Source organism: Tyto alba, unplaced genomic scaffold, assembly GCF_018691265.1.
Source record: "Tyto alba isolate M040663 unplaced genomic scaffold, T.alba_DEE_v4.0 Super-Scaffold_14, whole genome shotgun sequence".
NCBI classification, from domain to species: Eukaryota; Metazoa; Chordata; class Aves; order Strigiformes; family Tytonidae; genus Tyto; species Tyto alba.
Genome location: NW_024881276.1, coordinates 120,229 through 142,206, shown reverse-complemented (window position 1 = coordinate 142,206; position 21,978 = coordinate 120,229). Strand labels below are relative to the sequence as shown.

The following is a 21,978-nucleotide window of genomic DNA, read 5'->3' as shown; positions in this document are numbered from 1 at the left end:
CCTCCCCGGGCTGCAGGTGGGGATCTGCTCCACCAGGGACCCCCTGGGCTGCGGGGGGGACACTCTGCCTCGCCGTGGGCTGCCCCAGGGGCTGCAGCAGGATCTCTGCTCCGGTGCCTGGAGCACCTCCTGCCCTCCTTCTTCACCGACCTTGGTGGCTGCAGAGCTGTTTCTCTCCCATATTCTCACTCCTTTCTCACGACCGCAGTTGTGCAGCTTTGGGGTGGTTTTCTCCCCCTTCTTAAATATGTTATCCCAGAGGCGCTGCCACCATCGCTGAGGGGCTCGGCCTCGGCCTGTGGGGGGTCTGACCTGGAGCCCACCGGCGTTTGCTCTGTCGGACATGGGGGAAGCTTCCAGCAGCTTCTCACAGAAGGCACCCCTGTAGCTCCCCCCGCTACCAACACCTTGCCACGCAAACCAAATACAATAGGTAATAATCAACAACCATGGTATTAATCAGATAAGGCACACGAAGACTTACAGAGTGATTAAACTCCCTAATTTGATTTTATTTTCAAACTGTCATAAGCATCTTCACAACTCAAGTATTTAACTTCTCAGAAGTCATCTTTTAAAATGACATTGCTGAAAAACTCTATTACTTTCCTTGTACCTGATTTGGGTTGTTCTAGAAAAAAAAGTCCGGGTCATCCGGATTGCCTGGAAATTCCTCACTGAAATCTCTTATCTCTGTTAAAAGCATCTCAAATGCAAAGCAATCTGGCCCCAGCTACAATGATATTAACACCATCTTTCAGCTGGCCATTTGACTCTCATGTTCCTTAACTTTCCCACGGTCTTTCTCCTGTACCCCACTCAGTACCCAGGGCTGGCTGCCTACTAGGTAGCCTACTAGCAGCAGGAACACAGCAAAAGGATAAAGCAAATTTCATGAAGTCAGCACCAGCATTCTGAGCCATTTATGTGAAACGATTTACTGCAGCATAAATTTATAAAATCAAACAACTATTAAAAATGTCATTTATCCTTCCTTATAGAGCCTCTATTATTATTATAGAGCCTACTACACATTAACAAGATCTGAATTTTCAAAACAAACGTTCAAAAAGCACGGTGACCAGGAAATGCGAAGATAGGAAAATAATTTTAACTCGGGATTTGCTCCCTCTTTTTAATTAAATAAACCTGATTCCAATTTCTATTTTATAATTGCAAACTTCTGTCATATATTCCCAGTGCAATATAATTCAGGCTTCACTTAAAACAATAAAGGAATGTGAACCTTTTCCTTCCTGAATAACAACATTGAAATAAATGGTGATTATAGTCAGAAAAATAACTCTATAGCTTGAGCCCACACATTTGTCACCCAGGCATGCCTTCTGTTAAAAGAAGGAGCAATTAAACTTACTGAAGTAATGAAAAAACACAGGCCAGGAATAACTAATGCTTTTTTCAAAAGCAAGGAGAGGGAAAAAAGAAAAAAAGAAAGGTCTAGTGCACAATAACACAAGGCATTCAAGTCAAATGGTGCACAGGTCCCACCAATGAATCCTTGTTTCACTTTAAGCACACACATGTGCTTTGAGGTATATCAGCTTGGTTGGGCTCTACGTTATTTATTTTTTAGAGCTCCAAGAGTGGGATTCCATGAAACTGTCCTAATGGCCAAAGCTCAGAATTTGTCAGGATTAGAAAAAAAAAAAAAAAAAAAACCAAATAAAATAATCAACAGTATTACAGCACAACACTGATTTTTTTTCCCCTTCAATGATTGTCCACTTTTTATTGATGCAATTATATCCGATTACCCTAGTTCTCCTAACTCTAAGTTATAAATAAAATATATTGTTCAAAAAAAAACAAAAAAATCAGCTCTAAAGCAATTATATCCATGCATGGTTACCCCACAAATCTGAAAAGCCAAAGGGATATGTCCATTAGCAATTCAGAATCTGTAACGCTTGAGCTTTGTTCCATTTTGCTTAGTTACAAAAAATTCATCCAAACTAAATGCTTTTTAATGTGTACCATAACATGGCATAGGGTGTGATTGAGATTATGCAGAAAAGAGCAAAGCTGAAGCCAAACTCCTTTCATCTTGGATTCAGTGCAGATTCTAAGAGATATCAATATCACACAAGTTAAACGAGATGTCCTTGATCTACCAAGTAATGCAGTAAATTTTATTACTAAAACTAGAAAGTCTTCCAGATATAAAGCATAAAATAAACATCATAACAGCATACCTCCTGTCCTTCCGAGGCCAATCTGCACAGAAGGTTGAAGGCTTCCTTCATTTTTCAACAAATGAGGCAAATGGTAATAGATATTTGGCACTTGAAGAGATTTTCTACTTGTTAGCTCTTTTAACAATTTCAGTGTCTCATCTGTAAACATACATGAAATCAGTAATGCAGAAAACAATATGAAGTTTTATGCAGTGGTAAGTAGTACAAAATTCCAAGCTTGGTCCTAACTGAAAAACAGAACAAATGATGTATTTTACTGAGACATTCTATCTTGTCTACAAAGGAAGTATTTTATCATTTTAATTTTTTAAGCAATTGTCAAGATTATTTTCCATCAAGTAACCTTGCTAGAGACACAGTTAATATTTACGTGATCACATAAGACAGTGTGTAATCACAAAAGTAAAAAATGCTCCATTTATTTAGGGGTTCAGTGGTTTTTGTGTTTTTTTTTTTCCCCCCAATGAATCAAAACGGAAGTCTTATTTACCTACATTATTTTTCACTTACAGAGCTCATCATCATGCAGCGATGGTACTGCAAATAAATTTTCAAAGCTACACGTACATATTGGAATACACTGCATATACAGATACAAAACAAAAATAGCACTAAATACACAGTTGAGATTTTTATTATTTCTGCAATAAAATAAATGCTAATGTGGATTTAATTTGATCCATTAGAGTACTTAAAATAATTCTTAGTCTTTCTAGACTAACTGCCTCTCAGGATGTCCAGGTGGCTCTCAAAGTTGCAAATAACAGTTTTTAAATTCCCCTGCTGTGTGTGTTGATTTTCTTACATCAAGTGTGAAAACAACTCGTATTTCAAATGACAAATAAGATAGCATATGGACCTTTGAAAACTTACAGGCTTTTATAATATCAAGTTATGTAAAAAACTGTACTCAAGGCTTCAGAGGTAAAATTGAATTGTGAAGAAGTGAGGCAAGTAATTCCAGAAATGTCATTCCTCTCAGATTCTGAGTGTAGCTTCTACGTAGATAGAAGGGTTTTGTTGTGGGTTTTTATTTGGTTTGCTTGTTTTTTTTTTAATATTTATTTTTTGGTGAAACTAAATTCCTAACCACTTAAAATCTTGAAAAAAGCTTTGTAAATAGATGCCATAAGTAGAGATGCTTATTTTGATAGATACCAATACAGGTACATTTTACTTTTCCTGCTAGAATTTTCTTTAGCTTCAACTGCAAAAACTGGACTAAAAATTCTGTCGAAGTATGACAGCTCTTTGTATGAATGAATAATGACCTACATAAAACAATCTGTAATTCTTTCTACTTCAAAGATAGCAAATACTACATAGTATTATGTATACTTAAGTACATTAAACTTAATAAAAATCTATCTAATACTAAGTTCTGAGCACAAAAGCTCAGGAATTCTGACTTTAGCTGACTTCCCATCATGGCTCCACATGGAAAAAAGAGGATGTCCCAGGTGGAATCCAGACATTGTAGAATGTTAAAAATGTGAATCAACAACTTCAGCTGCGTCAGAAGAGAATAACTCCTTATAACTATACTGACTATAAGAAAGTTAACTCATTTTTAGAAATAAATGTGGTAACAACTTAATCATAAATCCAGAATCAAAATTACTTCCTCTACAGTTGTTCACTTTAACAGCAAAAACATACACACAGAATAGGAAGACAACAGTCACAGACCATGTTAAATGTAACCTTTTCCATGACATTTCTGGAGATCCGGGGAACTATGGAGATCAGAGGTTGGATAGGCCATTAGCGTGAGACAGAGTAATTCATCACTAATATCAGCACTGAGGGCCTATAATTATAGCATGAGTCCCCATCCCCTCAAAAAAAAAAAAAAAATCTATAGCAAATAGTAATCCATAACACAAATGTAAAGTAGACAACAGATTCAAAAACCGCGATCCAGTTTTCTGATTTGCAAAAATGTTTGGGTTTATATTCCTCATTGGGCCAAAACAGTGAAATTACTGCAACCTACCAAATCAGACCTCCCTCCAGAAATTTTATATTTATTTTTTATGCGTTTTTCATCTGTAAAAATCAGAGTGACTAAAGCAGCAGTGGTGTAATTTTAAAAGTTAACTTCAATAATCTGGTGAGTAGTACAAAAAGCATTCTCTAATACTGCTAAACACAGCTCTCAGTAAACTTGAGCATCAGCCTCTGAAATGGGTAAAAACTTAGAGAAGACTTCATCATTTAATCACTAGTTATTAAACAGGACATTACCTGCACATTTTACAAATCATAACCAATACCTTAGCCTGTGTGTTTTTATATCTTCCAGCTGACTTTTCAACAAATTTTAATTGCTTAAAGTTCAACTGTTTCTTCTGTTTGCTCACCTTTCCCCTCAAGCTCTATTTAAAAAGTGATGTAAATTATTGTCAAAATATTTTCAATATGTTAAATAAGTAACCATATGTTACAAACTTTGGAAGCTAGGTGTGGCATAAATACTCAGTCTCTAAAGTCATAAGAATGAAGAGTAGGCGGATCATTAAGAACAGAAATTGGGGAAATAAAAAAAAAAATTAAATCCTCACCAGATATAACATATTACACATTCTTTGTTCACACTGCTGAACAGTTTCATTTGGCTTTCTTGGTATCAATTTCTTATTCTATAGTAATAATAAGAGATATTGGTATTGCAGAGCTATAAAAAATAGCTTAATCACAGTATATACCTGAAAAATTATTCATTGCATTCTTACTCCCATTTGTTTCTGCTACTGCACGCCTGAACTGCTCCAAGATAGCATTCAGCTCAGAAGAGCGTTGCAGAGTGCGATGCTCAGCTATACGAAGACGTTCCTTCAAAGCATGAAATTCCCGTTGATAAGCAATCAACTTTTCTAGAGAGAAAAAAAGATAATCCTAGTTATTTTTGGAAACAAACACCTACAGACAGATCCAACAAGGGTAAGGGACTGCTCAGCTATGCTACATCTGAAATGCAATCGAGGGGCACAGCCCAGCACAACCTCACCTGATTTAGGCACTCCAGCATTTACACAGCGTACAGAGGGAAGAGTGAGCTGCAGACCGGGCTGCCAAGCAGGCGCTGAGGGGGCTGTGCTCCTCACTGGAGCAACAGACAGGGCAGCCTTTGAGTCCTCCTTACTCAGCACCACGAGACAATTCTGAATCCGTTCTTGAACGGATGCCCATAAACCCTTTCTTTTAAGAAGCAGAATAGGAGTGGCACCTTACAAAAGCACAGGTTATGCTTTGTGAAATCCCCCTCTGAATGCTTTGTAAGGATGAGTGGAATTTAACAATATTTCAGGTATACCAACTTCAAACGCAAGTTTTAACTTAATGACATCATCAGTGCCTGCAAGAACAAATTTTTGATCATAATCCTGCTACTGAAGATACATACATGTATTCTTTGAAAGGAGACCAAAAGGGAGAGGGAAACACCAAAACTCACTTGCCAGTATGTTGTCTGTGCCCTTATCACGCAGCAAAGTATCTCTGGTTTCTACATCTTTCCTTCTTCCTACTGGTTACTTCCTCAAATCTCCTGCTCACCACTATCACTCTCCTTCAGCCGATCTACAGATATGGACTGGAGTATCTTAAGTGATTTTATACTTTGTAATCAGTATTCCAACCACACAGCTGTCATCCACAGACATAGTTTTTTTTATTACTTACCTATCCATTCCTAACCTATTAGTATTGCAATGGTAGGGAAACAAGTTTTGCAAGCAATTTCTTTTTGCAACTATTCCTGTTGCTACATTACAGTAACGCATAGAGTAAAAAAGGAAGTCAACTTTCCCTTGTTAATAATGTTGCATTTCCTCCAACTTCTTTCAATTTACATTTTTTTTCTTTTTTGTAGTTGGGATGTACTGTTCTGATTATGTTTAGAAAACATAATTAGCTAAAATGCCCTCTGTTTTGGAGACAGAAAAATAAAAACATAGTTCACTACTTCTTAAAAACATTTCCCTTGCCAGCCTTATTTTCCTTTTTTCATTACAACCAAATGGTTATTGCTTTTGTGCCAACAAACCCAGAACACAGATGCTGGCCCACAATATAGTGCTAGGCACACTACACACTGATGACTGAATACAGACTGCTATTTGAAACAGGACTTGCTTCTTTAGACAGCAGTATTCAGAAGGCCAGGAAAATTTTCTGGAGTTTCTGGCATGAAGGACATTCTTACTTGCCAATGATAACCCAAAGAAATCAAAGATTGCCTGGATCCATGTCTGCTAGTTACTGTAATGTTACAAAACATTCTAACAGCTAAACAAATATAGAAATGTATTAGTGTAGGCACCACACTCAAGTATGCGAATGATATTCCCTCCTCAAAATGAATGGGTAACAGCACATTGTTATATAGATCCCTGTTAATTTCTGTCTTAATGGGGAAGAACAGGTGAATCGCCAAAGGACACGCAAGGTCTTGCTGAGGGCTTCTCAGAAGCAGCCTGCAGCACCAGGACTCCCTTGTCTTTCTTCATGATACAAGACGGCACACAAATTTTAGCACTTCTGTTCTTCCTACTTCAAAAAGGTTAAACTCATCTGTGTCAGAATCTGTATTTCTCCTGGGTAAGAACCCTATGGAACATGTAGTTCAGACTCCAGCACCTCAAGCAGGATGAATTCAGGTCTTCCTCTCCTGACTTAGACAAATCTTGGCAGAGACCATTTCTCTTCCTACATTTACTCCAGCAGCCTGTCAGAGACAGTGCTCCAGTGATTCTTAGATACTCTAAGAAACAGTAGAGGCCTAGAGGGAATAGTTTACTTAGGAATGTCTCAAAGCATAGAGAACCACAGTAGTTCTCTGCCATCTCCACCTAGCAAACTCCATAATGCAAAATCAGATATATCTTATTGATAAACTCAGCTTTTAAACAGAGATTAAGATTTTTCTATGTCTCAAATTCAGGTATGTAATACAATAGTCGGAGTTACAGGACTCTTGTAATTCCATAGCGAATTAAAACTCTGTCATAAAACCACAAGAAACTTAGAACCCAACTGAAAAGGCAGTTTTATCACATGAAGAAATCTAAACTGTAGCTTCGTATTAAGAACTACCAGTAAAAATCCCTTACTGAGGAGATGACACTTTCAGAAGAGGTGGCTGTTATAACATCTTTAATTTACAATTAATATAATGTCAAAAGCTAAAAAGGTAATTAATTTCTTTTTTGAAAATTTTAAATTCTATGTGTAGAAAAAACCTTTTCTTTTCAAAATTTACTATAGAAGTTTTTGAGCGAAGAACATAGGTTCCCAACTGTAGCACTGTAAAATTTTTCACAGCAGAAGTATTACAAAGTAGTTCAGTCCTAAGGCTCCCAATGAACAGTACTGGTATTGCATTTAGAATACTCAGGTCCTCAAAAGCATAAATACCTTTAAGAAATACTAGTTGATTGGTTCAAAGTAGTCAGCTTCTCATAGTTGCTTCAACCAGATGTATCTGGGTTAAAGAAGCTGCTCTAAAAGATACATAAACTCCTGAAATCCATCCTTCAAAAATGTATGACTGATTTTTTTTTTTTTTGGTTAGGTCACTATTATTTAGCCAAGTAAAACTAGAAAATACTAACATTACAAATGTAATTATACTTTAAGTCCACTACCCTATGTGGATTTTCTAGTTATTTATGAAAAATGATGTAAAAATTAGTCTCTGCAAGAACTTAAGTCATTTAAAATATTTATATCGCTAATGGTACCAGAGCTAGCACTTCTCATGTATTTGGAGATTAATGTGCAATTTGGCCTTCTGATACTCATTTTATAATATGATTCCCTGTACTTTGAAACAAACCAAATCAGATTTCTAACAGTTATATCTTTGGCATACTTACAGGACTTCAGATACTTATTACTTAAAACCAAACAAACAAAAACCCACAACAACAGCAACGTTAAATTTCATCTCATACTGAAAAGCACTTGCAAAGGAGAAGATAGTTCTTAGGCTCTTATACTAGCACCAATCCATCTATCCCAGGCTTCAGAAAAGTGTCATTTAAGGCATAAGGAGTTTACAAATTCTTTAATTTGATTTTTCAGAGTTGTTGACTCTTCAGTACTTAAAAATAAGCCTACAGATTAAATTTAAGGATCTATTTCAATTTAAACTTTGACTTCACTCAAGTTTGGTATTTGCTTTTTGTTCCCTCTCTTCAAAATATGAAATAATTTGAAAGCTAAATATTTTCATCAAAATATTAGGACTTTTTGAGGAGAACATGTTACTACATTACAGAAGTCCCATTTATATTTTAAATTTCACTTCTTTCTTCACAAAGAAGAAGGAATCGAAATTTCCAAGTGACCATAGAAGCTTCTTCAGAAACTCAAGGCAGTCCTTCTGAAATGTGTATGTATGATGAAAGACCAAAGTTCCACCAAGAGTTGAAACTGGCCAGTGATGTATCTGACAAGAAAGGCTTTAAGAATGTTAATAGCAAAAGGAGGTCTAAAGAAAACATTAGATCAATACTTGTTGACTAGGGTCACCTGACTGCTAGGGACAAAGATAAAACAGAGGCATTCAGTGTTTTGGGGTTTTTTCCCCCTCAGTCTTTAATAGTACTGATAGACCTTGGGCTGCCTAGTCCTCTGAGCCAGAGGACAAAAAGCGCGGGAATAGGGACTTTCCATTTGTGGATACTGAAACTCTAAAGGTCCAGCTGTATCAGCAGAATGTTCACAAGTCCATGTGGGATGAATCCCACCAGGCCTGAACACTTAAGGAGGTGGATGTTATAGCAGGACCCCTCTCGATCATCTAAAAAAAGTCTTGGGAATCTGGGAATCTCCCTGCTGATGGGAGGCTAGACAATATAAAAAAGTGTGTGAGGGAAGACCCAAAAAACTACAGACCTGTTGGACTAACCTCTGTTCCTGGAAAATTTATGAGGAGATTATACTGAGTAATGCTGAAAGGCATTTAAAGAGCAATGCCATCATCAGGCACAGTCAACACAGGTTCACAAAGGGAAAGTCGTGTTTAACTAATTTGATATCCTTCTATGCTAAGGTCTCCCGCCTCATGGAAGAAGGGAAGGTGGTAGATGTATTTTTAATTTTAGTAAAGCTTTTGATACTGTCCCTCACAGCACTCTTCTGCACAAGTTGTCCAACTGTGGGATGAGCAAGTTTATGGTGCAGTGGTTGAAGAGCTGGCTGAAGGGCAGAGCCCAAAGGATTGTTGTGAATGGGGCCACAGCTGGCTGGCGACTGGTCACCAGCAGTGTTCCTCAAAGCTCATCTTGTTCCATATATTTATCAGCTATCTGGATGCAGGAGTTGAATGCACCATTAGCAACTTTACTGATGATACCAAACTGGGTTGTCGACCCCTTCAAAGGATGAGAGGCCTTGCAGAGGGATCTAGATAGATTGGAACATTGGGCAATCATCGATGGCATGAGATTTAACAAGAGGAAATGTCAGGTTCTGCACCTGGGACAGGCTGATGCTGGGCACGAGTATAAATGAGCAGCAAAGTGGCTGGAGAGCCGCCCTGCAGAAAGGGACCTGGGGGTGCTGGTCGGCAGCAGGCTCAGGGTGAGCCAGCAGTGAGCCCGGGCAGCCCAGGGGACAAACCGCACCCTGGGGTGCCTCAAACACGGCACAACCAGCCGGGCAAAAGAGGGGATGGTCCCGCTGGATTCAGCGCTGGTGCAGCCTCGTCTGGAGAGTGCTGGGACCCACAGTTTCAGAAGGACGTGAAGGTCCTTGAATGTGCCCAGCGGAGGGCAACTGAGCTGGTGACAGGGCTGGAATCACATCCTGGGAGGAGCAGCTCAGGGCTTTGGGCTTGTCTAGTTTGGAGAAAAGGAGGCTGAGGGGCGACCTGGTTGCTCTCTGCAGCTCCCTGGGGAGGGGAAGGGCAGGGGGAGGTGCTGAGCTCTTCCCCCTGGGATCCTGTGACAGGACACGTGGGAAGATGGACCAGGAGAGGTTCAGACTGGACATTAGGAAGCATTTCTTTACCAAGAGGGTTGTCAAACCCTGGAACAGGCTTCCTAGAGAGGTGGTTGGTGCCCCAGGCCTGTCAGTGTTTAAGACGCATTTGGACAATGCCCTTAACGTGCTTTGCTTTAACATTTGGTCAGCCCTGAAGCGGTCAGGCAGCTGGACTAGATGACCATTGTAGGTCCCTTTCGACTGAGATATTCTGTTCTATGACAAGCTGACTTGTAAGCATTGTATATACATAAAAGTCAGTGTACCCAGTATTTTCAAAACACATTTGACCATTTGGTGCTTTATTGTTCAAAGGTTTCTCTAAAACCTAGAGAAACTGAATTGATTTCTTGTCAAAAGTTATCAAATCACTTTTCTTCATTGCTGTTAAAGTAAAAAGAAAAATATTGAGCCAAAAAACATAAAAGAAACAGTCAGAGATCAGTGGTCACCATCATGAAAAAAGTTTCTGTTTCTACGATATTATAAATTTTCTTCTTATGCTGAAACCTACAGTAATTTAAGAAAAAAAAACAGAGGAAGGAATTCAGACAGGAATTATTGGCCTTATACAGCTGATGGAAGAATCCCAAATATATCTGTTCTCTGAAAAATAAAAAAACCCTCTAACAGCAGTTGTAGCCAGTATCAAACACATTTGGTCTCCAATAGTTTCAGCATATAGTCATATTTTTATTTATTTGAAATACGGTGATGCTTTTGCGTACTCTGCTCTGAAAGCCAAATGATTAAATGAAAATAACTAGCCCTCATACTTAAAATGAAAATATCTTGTTAAGAAATTACTTGAGAACTGAAAGCGTTAATTCTTCATTTTCTCTTAAACTGTAGCAGTTTTAGCAAAACTCCAGAAGCTAAAACCTAAATATTTTAGCTGGCTTGATGCTGTGCACTTCTTGGAAAGTTAACACTATATCAACTCAGTCTGTAGTTTGTTTTCTCAACTTTTTTTCCCCTTGTTGCAAGATGTCCTCCTAAATATGCAGAACCTAGAATTTAGACAAGCTCCCTTGAAAGTTCATGCAGTATTTTGAAAATTAAAAATTCAAATCAAACTGTGAAGGTTTGCAAGTTTTTGACCAGAGATGGGATCTCAGCTCTCAGCCCACTCTTCCTTCTCTGAGTTATCTATGGTTGTCCTACTAAATTGTTAAAAAAAAAGTCATACAAAAAAACACCATTAGCTTAAATTACAAACTCTGACCATTCTCCTCCTAGCCATAGACAGTCTTGATTACATCATTTGATTTTTGCTCTAAATTTAGACAGCTCATAAGCAAAGTTTTAGACCAGATGTCAACTTCCTAAGCTTCACATGGAGCTTCTGAACATCTTAGCAGGCATCTAGTTTCTTAGTTTTGTACTACTTGTCTAATCTGTTCATGTACTTCAACCCATGATGTTCAAGAGCAAAGAGCTTTCCCCATTGGGATAAAAAAGGGCATCAAAGTAAAGGAACAAGAAAATATTCTGTAGTTTGAATTTACAAAAGCATTTTGCAGATTATCTCAGCTCAACTAAAATAGCAAAATAAGTCTCAATTGTAGGTAAATTACCTGCTCTGGCAGAACACTCACTGTATTGTAATTCCAAATAAAATACATATTGAGCAACAAAATGGCAAAATACCCTGGAAACACAACCAAAACAACTCTATGGCTATTTAGCTTCAGTGCCATTAAAAAAAAAAAAAAAAAAATATCCCAAAGTTCTTAGTTTTTTGGCTTTGTCAATTTTTTCACAAAAATAAGTTTTTAATGCTCTGAGCCTGTTGGTGTTTAAGAGGCATTTGGACAATGACCTTAATAAAATACTTCAACTTTTGGTCAGCCCTGAAGTGGTCAGACAGTTGGACTAGATGATCCCTATAGGTCCCTTCCAACTGAAATAGTCTATTCTATTCTAATATGAAAACTATGCAAGGAAACTAGTTTGTGTGCACTTTTAAACTGAGTGGCGTACAGACATCTATACAATCAGCAAAATTCTGCTGCCTCTGACTATTTGAAGTTTTACCATAAACCATCCACAAAGGAAATGGAGGAAGAAAGAACCAAAGCACCTAGCCTTCAATCTCAATGTACTTTGGAAACCCATATATATGTGTGTGTGTTGCTACTAATAATAAAACACAGAAAGTACGGTTGAATAAGATTCCTGGTCAAGACATTGGTATTAACAAAGCAACAATCACCACAAAATACTCAATTTGTTATTTAGAAGTCTGAAGAACTACTTAGATCCGCCAATGAGGTTGCAGGTGCAGTTTAATACTGTTGAGAGCAGGTAAGTACACAACAGTCTTGACTAAAGCTGTACATATATCGGCATATGAGAATTCATAAGATTTTATTTACACGTTTTAGACAGTAGCAGAAGAGGAACACAGGCACACTTATTTAAATGATATGTATAAACATCCACCTTTGTTAGCCTTGCACCAGGGAAAGGAAGTAAAGGCACTATAGACTCAAAGATGTTTTGTGACCTTCTAGAGATGCCTATATGTCAAGAAATGGGCTAAATAGTGGTCACATAAAAAGGGCCAGAAACCATCTAAAAAGGGAAGTTTGCATTTCTGGCAACCTCTGCCAAGCTTCTGACTCCATGTAGCCTGCAACAGCCATACTACAGTATCCTGTGACTCCAATAAAAACACTGCCACTCTCTAAGACAAAAAAAAATATCTCTGGCTGCTGTGTAATGTGTCCCCCCCGCCTTTTTCTTTAGCAGTGGGGCAGGGGGGAGGTAGTAGAAAACAAAATTGCATGAAGACCTTTACAAATCCCAAGAATGTTTCAGTGATTGTCACTCAGTATTGCCATTCTCCCTCAAGGAAAGCCTTTGACTGTCTGCTAAAAGAAGCACCACCTACAACATATAAAGCAGTATGAAAGCTTTGCAAGCTGTTATTTATCTTATCCATCAAGCAGGTTCACAAATATGTTAAATCACAGGCCATTTCCACATCTGGAAATAGAACTTACTAAACTAAGGTGACTGTATTTTTTAAAAAAAAAAAGGCAAGCTATAATTTACCCAAGAGCTCTATGGTGGTACAGACGGCTTTTTCCAAAGGCAGATGCATCAGACAAGATCAGAAAAAGCTTTATGACCTTCCTATATCAACAGAAGGCAGTTGAGTCTTCCTTCAAACTGCAAATCAGCTAAATACCCAAAGTGACAGATCTGCCACACAGAGGAAAAAGGTAACAAGCCACAGACTTGGCACTCATAAAAGACATCCAAGACAAGTACAGAGGGCTCAGTTTTACTACACTGTAGGCCTGATTTATATTTCCTGCTCTTACCCAACTGAACTGTTGAAACTTCTCACCCCCTTTATACATTAAATAGGAACAGGAAGAATTGACTGCCCTCTGACACATAGACAAAGGGCTTTGGTTGGCAACAAAGCATTGCACACAAATATTCTATTAGTAAAACAGGCAAGAGCAGGCATATATACCTGATACAGCAAGACCCTTCCTCTATCCAAGAGTGGGATATTCAAATGAACAGCGTCTCACTGGCAACACTAAATTCACCAATGTAACAGTTAAGTTTATAGTCTACCCTAGTGACAATCCTTTCAGTTTTCTTATTCCAACTCAGGGTTCACTGTCCTTAGACCCTCCCTCAAAACCAACACAGCCATACCTTCTCAAGAAAAAAAAAAAAAAAGGCTTCAGCTGAAACAAGTTGTGCTACAAATTCAAGGTTCCACAGAAAATGTCTTATTTTTCTGTATATTCTGTTGAAGAGTTATTAAAATGTCATTAAATAAACATTGAAATCTGTGAGAATACACTGCAGTAAGTGCTAATTCAGGTACTTTTGTTATTAGTTATTCTACAAGTCATTTACTTTAATTATAAAAACGCCACAGTAGTTACCATCATGCCACAGGTCAGAGACAGTAACAAGCTTCATATATTAATTCATTACTCTTGTATCAAGGATGCTGATCGATCAATTTACAGCTTCATACAAAACAGAGGTCTTAATGGACAGAGAGCTTCCACGCTGAGTTCTATACAAAGTCAGTGGGTATACCAAGAGCAGGTTACTCTTCAATAAATTGCAGATCTGTCAACAAGCCAGCCAATTCAAACTGGCCTAGCTTTTACAGGAACATTTCATTGTTTCAGCTATGTAAGGTAAAAAAATAAGTTCTGCATTTCCCCTAAAATCAGTCCGGATGTTTTATATGATCCATGAAATTGTAGTATCAAGGTCCCCAGTATCCAGTAAGTCATGACTACACCTGCACTGACATGCACTTCACTTCCACTAAGATGTATGCAACATGTATTTTTTAGACCATGCTTGATCCATAATACCCAAGTGCCTTACAAACTATCACATTTGTAGTATCACCTGATCAAAGTCAACTTTGTCCCTCACAAAGAGATATCCTTTTAAATTAAAATCCTGTGGCAGACTAAATTATTGTCAGTCAAAAAAAAAGAAAGGCTGAATTCCTCTAGTAAATCAAAATAAATTCTTACACTAGCACTTAAGTAATGTTCAGCTTCATCTTAAAACTCACACTTTTTTTGTCAAAGGCTAGATTTCCTATTTTGCATGGGTTTTGCAGAATGTAACTGTAAATACAATTACCCAATACCGTGATACAAATGTTGTTCTCACTGCATTCTATAATCATTCAGCATCCACATAAAGATGCATAGACAAGAAATACATCGTGGCATTTACTGAGGAAACATAAATATTGCTTTATTTGTCATTTGGAAGCGACTCCAGATCTCCAAAGATATTCACAAAACACAAATCAAGCACTACATTCTCAGATGTCCAACTGAGAAGCAGCAAGCAGGGCAATTGTCAAACCAATCACACAGGCATGGCCAAAAAGCTCTGTCCACACAAGAGATATTAAAGATGTACCAGAATCCACCTGTGACATTTAGGCTTATAAAAACAGCAAAACACTGTAACAAGCTGAGGTAATTACCAAGTATCAAAATCTGTACATAGGCACAAATCATATTTATAACCAGCAATGTCAAACAGTGACAAGTAAAGAAGGTGTTAATAAAATTTGCCTTGGGGGCAAATTAAATCTCAAGTGTGCTTACAAATCAGATTCTGATTTTGTCTCAAAACTGCCTAAAAGTTGATATATGGTGTCCTTGAAATGCTACAATATATTACCATGGATGACTAGTCCCCATGAGCTAATTAATTTCCTTGCTTTTAAGTGAAATTAAAGCCTTTTATAAGCAAGGTATGATGAGTTATAAAATCTGAAACAGAAGAGTAATCAACCATGCAAATACAGCATAAAGCAGTATACTGTAAATGCTAACAACAGACATGCTATAAATAAAAGCTCTTAAGAAAACTGCTCAAGGTCAAACTGTATCAGCCCTTTTTGAACATTTGATGTGGGCCTTTAGTTACAGAGTTTGTAGCTATGCCTATTCGTGAAGCTATGTTATTATTCTAGAGGCTTGGAGAATATGTGATTGGTTTATATTATTCTGTGGAATTATAGACAGTAAAGTAAGGTAGATGATTTACATACCAAAAATACATCCTACTAATGACAAAACATTTTCTGCTTCATGAAACAAACAAAAAAGGTCTTGCATCAATAATTAGGAAAACAAGTGGGCAAGTCATTCTTTTATCCCTAATCTTGTTGCTCAAATTGACAGGGCATTTCAGCAATCTGGTATTTTAATATAGCAAAGCAATCTGGTAGCATTACTGTTTATTGCCCTTGTTTTCCACACAGAAGCATACTTATTAGCACCAGAAGTATTTTTTTTTAAAAGGCTTTCACTGTGAAGAACAGCTTATTTTTGAGTGAAGGTTCTGCAGGCTTTCTTAACTTCATTTTTAAAAAAAAACTCAAGAATAACTACTTAATTTTTCATTGCAACTTGTTTATACAGATACTTGAACAAATGATGTTTTTTGTTCTCTCCAATTCTAATGCACCAGCACAAATTGGAAGTGTTTGCTTTGAAACTTTCCAGGCCTGATCCAATCTCAGTCCAGTACTTTTGTTTAAACATTCCTCTGCAGCAGGAGCTGAAGTTGTTTTTACTAAAATTTTTAAAGCAATCTGAGTCTGATCAACTGGTAAAACATTCTTATTTTGAAGTGTAAATGTCAGAATCAATTTACTTGTGATCATTCTTTTGAAAAAGTAAAAACCTCTGCTTTCTCAGAGATTCCATATACACAAATTAGAAAAATGGGATTACAAAACAGAACAGACTCTGAGAACCCGCTTCATCCCATTTTTTATATCTTTAATATAAATGCACTAAAAATGCTGCAGCTTACCCATCAAAATGGAAGCATGTAGTAGTACATCAGGCTGGTTTGGTTTTGGTTTGGTTTGTTTGGTGTTTTTTTTCCTAAAGAGCTACAAAATAAAACATCTTCCTAGAGGAAAAACAAACAATCCTAAGCAACCAGAAAGCCAAAGAAGCCAAACTAGAATTGTGACAACTGATAGATGATTTACTTAAAGGGTATTTTAATAGCTAGCTAAAGCAGCCAGGAACAGTTTTAAATGTGTCTCGATGCAATTGCTCAATTTGGCCTCTATATATAAACTGTTCAATACTGAAAGGTCACAATTTAGAAAATTTCCTAAAAAGTTATAAAACCCACTATGACACCACTCTCAAATCTCCATCGATGAGGGCTGACAGAAGGTCTGAACATTCCTTTGGGCCCAAGGAATAAAAAGAATAATATATCAGAACATCCAGACACCCACAACTAAGAAGGTCAAGTCAACAGAAGCATATGGCATTGTCTGTGCATTGGCTTCAGACAATAAGGATAATTAAACACATGATTTGCTTGAGAAAAGCTATTGGCAACACTTAAGCTGAAGGTCTACTTTTAAAACAAAACAGCAAGATACAGTGATGGAGAAAAAAAATAATGAAATCTCACATACACAATCTATTTGTCCTGATTTGTCTGTTAACTAGCATTCACACTTTTTTTGCCTAGTAAACAACACTGCCCAGGACTCTATGGATGAATATAATCCTCAAGGCTTTCCAGGTTCCAGCTATTTGGTTTTTATTTTATACCCAGTGCTAAGAAGCACTGTCAACTCTGCTGGCATTTATTCTTTAAAGGGAAAGTGATATAAAAAGGTCACTGAAATCATATGCTAAATCAGTTCCACAATAAGCAATCAGCATTTAACACATCTCTAGTCATGAATAGAAACACTAATAAATAAAAGCTTCATAGGTTCTATTCCCAAAGAGCAAAGTTGTACAAGGAAAATTATTGCAACTTCTGTTGTAGACACACATAGCACAAAGAGTTCAGTTTAAGAAATTAATAAAAGCTCAGCTGAATATGCAAACCACTGAATTAATGTAATTTGGACATTAACTCTACAGGGTCAGAAAAAAATACCTTCAAACAACCTTCACTAACACCTTCAACTTTGATACTTCTTTCTCGACTCAAAGTGTACAGTGTGAAAGAAACTAGGAAGTGCTCAACAGTAACATCATAGTATTACCTCAACACCAGGAATGCAATTTCCAGTGACAGCTTTTACAAAGAACATTATGTCACAATTATGTTTTCAAACTAATTGCCAGTTAAAAAGCCATGCTACAAATCAGACTAAAATATTATGCAAAAATATATATGACTAAATAATAAATATTATGACTAAAATATAAGATCTACTTATCAAGCAAGCACAAAGCTCCAGTTTAGGCAAGTATTAGAATCATTGCACTGAAACACACACTTTAAGACACAGGATAGGTCGATATCTAGTCTGCATTCTTGGCAACACTGAAGGACTAAAGCACACTAACAGAAAGAAAGCATTCACATTGCATTTTTTTAACATCTTAAAATAAAACAATCCATTCTACATCTCTGCAGAAATGCATGTATTAAGCATACATGTTGCACCCATTTATTATGTTTGCTTCCATCATTTATTTTATATATATATATATATACACACACACACTTTTTATTGCTACCAGTAAACAAGAATATCTCCTTAAAGCTACATAATAGCTTATTACACTAATTTCTAACAAGACATATGAAAGAAACCATAACTGTTTATGCTGATCTTAGCAGAGTGTGTCTTTATAATAGAACCAACAGCATCTGTGTGGTATACATAATTTCAATATTAAAAATAATATGAAAATCCAACCCTGGTAAAACACAATCCTTTCACATCTGTTAAGAGAAAACAAGAGATAACTCCTTCACCCGAAACACTTACAGATTTGCTGACAGTGTAAACAAATGTAATTACCCTTTAGGTAATTCAACCCCTTACAGCCAGTTTGACTACAAGTCATCTGTGACATCTCATGTTTCTCCTCAGACCTCAATCAAACAATATTTTCAGCTACTTTCTACAAACAATCACATATATCTATATTAAGATATCAAATAAAAATATTCATGTTATCTAGTGGCCTCAAATTCCAGGAGGTTTGGTTTGGTTTTTTTTAATGAAAAATACTTCTCTCTGCATACCACCTTTTTATACACTACTGAACTTCTAATTCAATTTACTAAAATAGTGTTCTCTGCTGTAACAGAATTGATAAAAGCAAGGTCTTTGACTCTCCTTGTTATTGACTTGATAACTTAAAACTGGAAAAGAGATTTGAAAGAGAAAACAAATCTCCATAAAAGCTCACAGTAAAAACATTTTCGCTGAAAATGTTTATTATCCAAACTAGGGTGCACAAACAGTAAATCAGTTTTCCAAATCAATCTGGTAATCATTCAAGCTTCCTCTAATCCTGCCACTGACATCTTGCAAATAGCCAGTCATTAACTGAACCTTCATTCTACACTTTTAAAAAAATATTTTACATATCCGATCTACATCAACTTCTTACAGTTATAGCTCTTTTTTAAAATTAAAGAGATACAGTTTTAGTCAAAGGTTACAGACATTATTCCTTGTATTCATAATGTACTACACATAAGAAAATTTTAAAAACTGATCTGAAATCAACTTACTTTTCTCCCCTTCTCCAGCTCTTACTACACCAGTAAACTGTGTTGCTGTTAACTATACAGCTGGAACCAAAGCCAGCCAGTGCCTCCCATAGTGTCTAGTGTTGAGTGACCTCCTGATTCAAAAGATAAATAAAAAATTATTGGTTAAAAATTGAGCATAAGGTGCAAGTTTAGTCCTTTTCATTCTGGAAGCACCCAAAAGTCTTAAATAATATCCATAATTCAGAGGATATTGATGACAGACTTAAATTCTCGTTAGGAAGAGCATTATAATACACACAGATAGGGCTGCATTTGAAAAAATCCACAGATTCAGGGATGGTTTAGAGATGGCCATCACACTAATCAATATGCAATTGCGAGCACTGGTGTATCTCAAGGCTGTAATTATGGCATTACACCAACTCAAAGTGCAACCCTAGGTGGACACCTGAGATTAAACTAATCTCAACTCTAACACGGTCTCTATGTATCATATTTGTTCTGTCATCGTTTCACAGACAACTTTCATATGAATAAAAGGAAAATGAGTAAAAGGTTTAAAAAAATTGAGGGGTGGGGGATGGGACAAATGGACATGTTTATGCCATATGCAAATGCTAGAACAAATAATATACTTTAACAGATCAGAATTTCAACCACAGCAAATGAAGCTGTAAACAGGAAGAGAATGGTCTAAAAGCAGCAACAAACACATTTTCACAAGGTTAGAGAAGGCATTGCTTGGTTCCTAGTTAGACTTGTCTGAGGTCACTGGAATGTGTCTCATGGTATAAGAAGCTGAAATTTTTATTTTTTTTGGTGAAAAGTACAGAGTCTCCACAATAGTGCAGAAAATGAATATTTTAACTTTTCCAAATCACTGTGTTCATTATGTGTTTTTAATTATTTTCCCATTACATCACTCTTCATCAATATTATTAAACATTAGTTTGTGATGCTGCAACACCACAGGGAAGTGTGGTTCCACTTGTATGTCACATGGGCTAAGGTTTCTGAGTAGAATTGTAACTTTCATATTGATCCTTTCTGAAACAAGGAAGAAAAGAGTCTGAGGAACTAGCAGAGTGTAGGAATAATTCCTACATAAGAAAAGATTCAAGAAGCATCATGTGGCTATAAACCAGATCTTAATAAAGATTAATTGAAATAAAGTATATTTTGATTTTCCCTTACAGGAAAGGCTTGTAGGTTTGCTAAAAATCCGATCAAAAAACTTTTTGCATTACAAAAATTGTATGTAAAATTTGATTTTTACTTTTGAAATATGCAAAACAATACAGCCATAGGATAGAAGTTTCTATTAAGTGTCCCATTATTTTTATGCCATTATTGCAGTACATAAACCAATCTGCTATAAAGCTTTTATTGAGAATGAAGGATAAAGTCAGCTGCAGCCACCAACTCTACAGTTTCACTTAAATACCACAAATGGCAACATGCCCTTTAGTGTGACAAGGAGCCTCCCACATTTAATTTCCATTTGAAAAATGCATCTATAACGTCTCAATAAACAACATTGCAAAGTAGCCATGAATTCTTTTTTCTTCAATGGCACATTTAACGATGACAGTAAACATGCACAAACAGTAAGACACACCACAAGACCAGATACAGATAAAAGCAAACAGCTTAAGCACAGATTCTTGCCAGACCCAGAAGGCTGTTCTCCACTAATTCAAAAGCAGACCAAGTACAGAAATATACCCAAACACAATCACAAGCAGTTTCTCCTACAATTTAAAGCAGGATTAAACCAGCAGTATCAGAAACCATCAAAAATTAATATATACAATTTGTGTGTAAATGTCTGCTTGAATTTTAAATGAAACAGCGCTCTCACCTGGCACTCTGGTAATTTTGTGTCCCTAATGAGAGCCAAGATTCTGGGGCAGGGAGGCAACACCCAAAACTGAACATGAATACACATCCACCCAAGTTTCACAGATTTGTTTTCCTACAGCTGCTTCCACCTCTTCTCACTCAGAGGGACTTCTGTCCCAGTGGCCTCAGCTCTCTCCCAAGACTCCCATCCACACCCCAGGACCCTATGGTTACTCTGCCACTATAATCCCAGCCAGCAGAACCAGCATTCAGCCCTTGGCACACAACTCCTCACATTGTCCCCCATGTACATCGTCCCATACACATACTTATGCCACACATCCATAGTATCTGCCTCTAACCACTAGCAAAAGACAGCAGTGCTGCGCCTCTGCACCCCTGGTGTGGTCAGCAGGAATGTGAGCAGTCCCTGCCCGGCTAGCCAAGCCCAGCGCTGCTGCTGAGCTTCAGCCCTTCCCTCCTTCGGGCCAAGTGGAGGTTCTGTCCTGTTCCCAACAGCCTGTTTCCTCCAAACTTACAGGAATACAGAGTTACTGACAAAACCAAATTTGAACCAAGAGAAGACAACAGACTAAGAAAGTATTACAAAGGAGTGAGAGTGAAAAAAAGGATACAGTGGCACGTCTTCAGGCAAAAGCTGCAGTGACATTTCAACTTCTGAAAAAAGTTAACCACAGCCGTCCTATGGTCATTAGCCAAGTCACTTAGTTTACCATTATGACTGCACTGGAGAACAACCTAAAAGCCATTGGTACTGCATATACGAACATACTGTGAATGTCCTAACATCAATTTTTTTCCTGCATGAGGACAAGTTCTTAACTACACCCAATTCAAATCTTTGATCACTGCAATCGACACATAGCTAAAATACCACAAA

At 37.1% G+C, this 21,978-nt stretch overlaps 1 protein-coding gene across 5 annotated transcripts in view; it reads right to left on the bottom strand.

The window, feature by feature from the left end:
- MGAT4A (alpha-1,3-mannosyl-glycoprotein 4-beta-N-acetylglucosaminyltransferase A) overlaps positions 1-21,978 on the bottom strand; it is a 79,564-nt gene that overhangs the window by 43,189 nt on the left and 14,397 nt on the right. For all 5 annotated transcript variants that reach the window (XR_006164899.1, XM_042788231.1, XM_042788230.1 and 2 more), the window contains 2 exons: positions 4,925-5,092; positions 2,214-2,354 (listed from right to left, as the gene is read on the bottom strand). Coding sequence is in view for 4 of the 5 variants with exons in the window: in XM_042788231.1 (XP_042644165.1) it covers positions 2,214-2,354; positions 4,925-5,092 (309 nt within the window). In the remaining variant the exon portion in view is untranslated. The remainder of the gene's footprint in view (positions 1-2,213; positions 2,355-4,924; positions 5,093-21,978) is intronic.